This window comes from Myxine glutinosa, chromosome 5 (genome assembly GCF_964187855.1).
Source record: "Myxine glutinosa chromosome 5, kmMyxGlut1.1, whole genome shotgun sequence".
Taxonomy (NCBI): Eukaryota; Metazoa; Chordata; class Myxini; order Myxiniformes; family Myxinidae; genus Myxine; species Myxine glutinosa.
The window spans coordinates 120091924-120097834 of NC_136265.1; the positions used below are offsets into that span (position 1 = coordinate 120091924).

Consider the following 5911-nt stretch of genomic DNA (forward strand, 5'->3'; position numbering starts at 1 on the left):
TCAGTCACAAGTGTATGGAAGGCTCACTGTGTTGCCCTGATGAAACCCCAACAAGGGCGAAACCAGGTTGGTAACTGTGAGTTTTGCAAACACTTGACAGTATCTGAATTGAACATCCATAATGACGCACTGCTAGATGGCCCCTCCAGAGCTTGGCAGGCAATGCGGACATGCGTGGCGATGACGTCATGATGCTCGCTCATTAGGTTGGAGAACCAAATTACAGATATAGTAAGGGAAACATATGAAAATCTGTTAACTAAATTGTTACCAAAAAATTTCTTCACCAATATGTTTGTAAAGGTGTGTAATAACATGTGTTAAAATGTTGAAGGTCAACTCCCGTGGGAAACCCAGAAAAAAAGCTGTTGAATTCGGGTACCGAAAAATTATTTTCGAGAATTTTTATTTTTTTAAATCGGCCCTTAAGTAACTTATGAGGGGTCAAATAAGGGTTTTTCATGATTCTGAGTTGATTGTTAACATTTATATTTCACCACAGACACTCCTTTGTGGAAAAATAATTTCTAAATATATCTCATTTTCTACTTTGCAGGACATGGAGTCTAGCAATATGGATGAAGACGTTACTCCACCTGTGCTCAATTGCTTCATCTGTGCACGCTCGGATACACCAGCTGAAAGGCTCATACAGGCAACTCCAAAGGGATACTCAACTTTATTGAAACAAGCAGAAACTGTCGAAAATGTTACTGTTGTGGAACGTATGAAGGAGGCTCAAAAGGAAGGAAAACTGAGGTACCACCAGAAGTGTAAAAATGATCTGTACAACAACTTTGTTGCAACCACCAAGAAGTCAGCTCAAGCATCAAAGGCAGAGAAAGAGTCATCAAAGTTGAAGAGAAGACGCACTACTTGTGAGTTCAGTTCATCAACTGGCTGCAGTTCTAGAAGATCACAGTCAGTTGACCTCCTGTATAAGGATGTATGCATTCTTTGCAACCAACCAGCCCAGCTCTACAAAAATAATCCAGCACAAGCTAGAAAGAAATACAGAGTGCCAGATAATTTGACTGCAGATACACTGAAGGCAAGCTTGCTGAAGACAGCACGGAGTCGCGGGGATGACTGGGGCACTGAAGTCACTGGACGCCTGAAAGGGATCAACGACTTGGTAGCAGAAGAAACACTGTACCATTTGCGATGCAAACTTATGTTTGCGAGAGGTGACAGTTTGTCCAAGACTGATGAGGAAGGAAAAAGGAAGAGAGGACAGAGGAGTATTGATGAGGAGCGAGAGGCAGTTTTTATTGAATTCTGCGAATGGTTAGACTCAGAATTAGAGCATGGGGTAATGAACATGGACCAAGTCCATAAAAAGCTGCAGGAGTTTGATCAGTCACCAGAGAAGAGCCTTTCTTATTCAAAGCATTGGCTAAAGATAAAACTTCTAGAGAAATACGAAGACACCTTGTATTTCACAACACAGGAAAGAAGGGCAGATGTACTCTGTCTCAAAGATGGCACCGACAATATTCTGCGAGCCCATCATGCTAATCTTGACCATGGAGATGAGAAGACTCAGATCATAAAGACGGCACTCAAGTTCATATCCAATGATATTGCCTTGATTGATTTAGGTCCAAAGTCATACCCCACCACACACAGTATGACTGACATCGATAGTCAGCTGACACTTGTTCCTGCAAGCCTTCAGATGTTCTTGAGACCGATTGTCAAGACAGACGAAAGAGTTGCCGTTTGGGGGCAGAATTTTATTAAGGCCTGTCGACCTCGGTCTGGAGTATTGCCACACCAAATGGGGCTTGCCATACAACTTGATCATAGATTTGGGTCAAAATGGATGCTCAACAAGTTCCACCGGCTGGGATACACTGAGTCTTACACGGAGACACAAAACTACAAATACTGCTTCCTTAATAGTAGGAGTGGAGATGATGTTCCAGATACTTCTGGCACTCTTGACACCATTGTGGAGGAAACCGATGAACAGATCAATGATGAGGTTGCGGTTGATGCTGCGCTTGAGGATCAATCAGTGATGACAGCCAAAGTGCCAGCCAGTGAAAGTGAATTGTCAAGTAATGATCAGGTGGTCTTTATGGAGGTTGGGGAAACAAACAATGCAGTCACTCAGTTTGTTGGAGACAATATAGATTTAAACATTGTCTCTATTCACGGAAACACTCCCTTTCACTCAATGGGTTGGATCGAAGTCACCTCTCCGGCACCACCTTTGCCAGATCCACAGACAACAGCAGCTTTCCCCTGGGTGAAGTTGAAGGCACTCGACAAAGCTAAGATCCTGAGAGGAACTGAAGTAAAGATTATTCCATTTACGAACAGGAAACAGATAGGAACGAACGCGATCATGTTCCTCCCCCTCGCTGAGCTTTCCTCCTCCCTGGCTCATGATCAGCCACTCCTCACTCCAGGTGACACACTCTGGGCAGCGGGGTGGGTGATCAAAGCCAACGATCCTGAGTTCCCACACTCCAACTGGAATGGCTGGATGAAGAGAATCCATGCTAATGATGCAAAGCAGAGCACACAGATCGAGTTCCTCCCAGTTATTGAAGGAGACCCTAATGACCTCAACACCATCTTCACCACTCTGAAAGAGTGCATACGGCGCGCTGGGGTCGCTATAGTGACCTTTGATCTTCCGATTTGGCTGAAGGCTGTGAATATAATAAAGCAGGCAAATCTACCCGTCATTCCAAGGTTGGGTGGTTTTCACCTGCTGAAGTCTTATCTTGGATCAATGGGTAACATCATGGAAGATTCTGGACTACTAGATGTGATCCAGTTGATCTATCCTGGAAGTACGACAGCCAACCACATCATGGATGGAGGATGTTTTGACAAGGCAATCCGTGTTCACCTCCTCATCGATGCAGCCATCTATCAACACATCATGAAACTTGCCTTCACTGAGGAGGAGCGTGGTGACATGAAGACCTTCATGGAGAAGGTGGCTGATGGGAAGATGGGAGCCAGACACTCAGACCCAGTAGTGCCAGTGTTTGAGCAAAGATTTGAAGAAACCTTCAAACGACTCGCAAAAGGAGGAAGAACACCTGCACTCTGGGTGGAGTACCACCACATGGTCGATGTGATCAAGGTCTTTATCAGAACCGAGCGACTTGCAGACCACAATGGGCATCTGTCCTGCATTGTTACCAAGATGCTTCACATCTTTGCCGCTGCAGGCCATCATCAGTATGCCAAGGGCGCACGGCTGTACTGTCAACTCATGAAGGAACTAGAAACTTTGCCTGCTTACAAAGACACCTTAGAACGTCTCACTGCCCACGGGAACCACGATGTCCGTTACTCAAGTCATGAGTGGTCTGGCACATGGTGTGACATTTGCATTGAGCAGACATTAATGAAGGCAGCCCAGTCACAAGGTGGACTGAGCAGAGGAAGAATGAGAAACAGTTTTTCTGGCCACAAATGCTGGGTGCTCACCCTCAGTCACCTGTCTGATGTCAACCGGCGGATGGAGGAGGACGTCAGTAAACATGTTCCAGTCCACAGAGACCTTGCCAATACACAGATGAAGCGAGATGCAGAGGCAGTTGAACTTGTCCAAAAATGGTTCGAGGAGATCAAGCCATTCGACAACGATAGAGACAAGGAGTTGCTCGTGTCTTTCTCAACAGGATTCACAAGCACTGGAGATGATGCAGTCAATGCTGAGAGAGCAGCTGAAGTTGGGATGGAGATGCAGATCAAGCTGGATGGACAGTCAGTGACGTCGACCATGGATGTCAAGTCAAAGATAAAAGCCCTGTCATCACTAAGAAAATTTCCCTTGGTCAACGAGAAAAAGATTCACCTTGACTCACTAAAGTTGTTCAACCGACTGATCATTTTCGCCCAGCGGGATATGACAGTTGAGACAAGCTTACAGTATGAGCTGACTCCCTTCCCATTGTCCCTGTTCAGCAACAAAGATCAGAAGATGAACAAGGCAAACAAGGCAGACTTTTCAAATACAAGCCTGAAGGCGTTAACTGATCCACTTGACTTGACTAACCAACCCTGCTGCACCCTCGTAATTGATGGCGGATGGCTTGTCTACATGGTGAAGTGGGAACAACGTCAGACCTGGCAGGAGATCGCCAACAGTTACCTGAGCTACGTGCAGTATCTGGGCCGCTGCTCCCAGAAGATCATTGTGGTCTTTGATGGCTACAGCAGATCACCAAAAGATCACGACCACATCCGGCGTACCAAGAATTCCTGCTGTAATCTCCAGATTCGACCGGATATGTCCAACTGGACCCCAAGAGCAAAGTTTCTGGACAACACTCATAACAAGAGTGAGCTCATCCACCTTCTCTCTTCAACCTTCCGAAAACATCACATCACTGTGGAGCAGTGTGACAATGATGCTGACACTTCAATTGTGAGAGAGGCATTGGCTGCTGCTTCAGATGGCTCTGTTGAGGTCAGTACCATTTGTGTCTTCAGTTAGTATAACTATTGGATGGAGCCCGGGGGGAGATGGGGTAATTTAAAAATAAGAGAATTCACACTGTTGAAAAGTTAAATCTGTTCTTGAACGGTTCATTATGCTTTGTACATGTTGTTATATTTTCAGGTGCGGGCAGAAGATGCAGACGTGCTGGTAATGCTGGTGCACCATAGCTCAGACAGCCACCATCCACTCTTCTTAACCACATAAAACGGCTCTTATGACGTCCGAAAGATCAAAGAATCTCTCTCCGAAACACAGAAGAGCTACCTGCTCTTCTGTCACGCCTTCACGGGGTGTGATACGGTTTCTGCAATCGCTGGTCATGGGAAAACAACTCTATTTGCCAGGTAATAATGATAATACTACTATTACGTCGGCAAATAATACTAATACTTATAATAATAATAATTATAATCATTGTCATCATAGTATAAATGTTAAAAATAATTATTATTTTATTTCTGTTTTACATTATACTTTACTTGACATAGACCTGGTGCTTTTTTTTAGGTTTTGCGAAGGGGACGCGGCTGAGTACATCGACATCTTCCTTGACACAGAAGCCACCAAGGAAACAGTGATTCAGGCTGGTACTGCGATTTTCAAGTACATTTACCATGGACGAGATACTACATTGGGTGAAATTCGGTACAACATGTTCTCAAGGAAGGCAGTGGCAGGAGTGATCAAACCAGAGACTCTACCTCCAACAGAGGGTGCAGCTGCACAACATTCACTCCGTGCCTACCTGCAGACCCGGGACTGGATCCTTCTACAGAGCATGTCTCTGAACCCCAGTGACTATGGATGGACAATAGGTGTGCATGGGTATGAGCCAGTTCCAACACTGGACCCCACGGCTCCTGAGGAGCTATTGCAGTTCACGAGCTGTAATTGTCATGGAGATTGCAGCAACCGGCGATGCAGCTGCAAGAAGAATGGGGTCACGTGCATCTCGGCCTGTGGAGTCTGTAATGGCATTACATGCAGAAACTGCAGTCATGATGTTGTTGAGTCTGAAGAAGACATAGACAATGACTGTTGAAACTTCTGACATTGTGAATGAGAAATAACTCTTGAGTATTATATATGTATGTGAAATAAAAGCTACTTTGTGTGTAAATGTAAAAGTGAAAATATAAATGTTAACAATCAACTCAGAATCATGAAAAACCCTTATTTGACCCCTCATAAGTTACTTAAGGGCCGATTTAGAAAAATACAAATTCTCGAAAATAATTTTTCGGTACCCGAATTCAACAGCTTTTGTTCTGGGTTTCCCACGGGAGTTGAACTTCAACATTTTAACACATGTTATTACACAGCTTTACAAACATATTGGTGAAGAAATTTTTTGGTAACAATTTAGTTAACAGATTTGTGAAATATCTCATAAAATGCCCTTACTAATACTAATATATATATATATATATATATATA

At 44.2% G+C, this 5911-nt stretch overlaps 1 protein-coding gene across 1 annotated transcript; it reads left to right on the forward strand.

Moving 5' to 3' along the window:
* Window positions 1-3404: 3404 nt before the first annotated feature.
* LOC137427171 (uncharacterized) lies at window positions 3405-5548 on the forward strand. The gene is made up of 3 exons (XM_068116406.2): window positions 3405-4441; window positions 4595-4818; window positions 4982-5548. The coding sequence occupies exons 1-2, from the start codon at window positions 3416-3418 to the stop codon at window positions 4676-4678; spliced, it is 1110 nt and encodes a 369-aa protein (XP_067972507.2). The 5' UTR covers window positions 3405-3415; the 3' UTR covers window positions 4679-4818; window positions 4982-5548.
* Window positions 5549-5911: the final 363 nt, after the last annotated feature.

What these genes read in the sequence shown, in the direction of transcription:
- LOC137427171 (XM_068116406.2), top strand. Translation starts at nt 3,416, where the DNA reads ATGAGAAACAGTTTTTCTGGCCACAAATGCTGGGTGCTCACCCTCAGT. An exon ending in CTTCAGATGGCTCTGTTGAG is followed by an intron (nt 4,442 to 4,594) that starts GTCAGTACCATT and finishes TTATATTTTCAG; the next exon opens with GTGCGGGCAGAAGATGCAGA.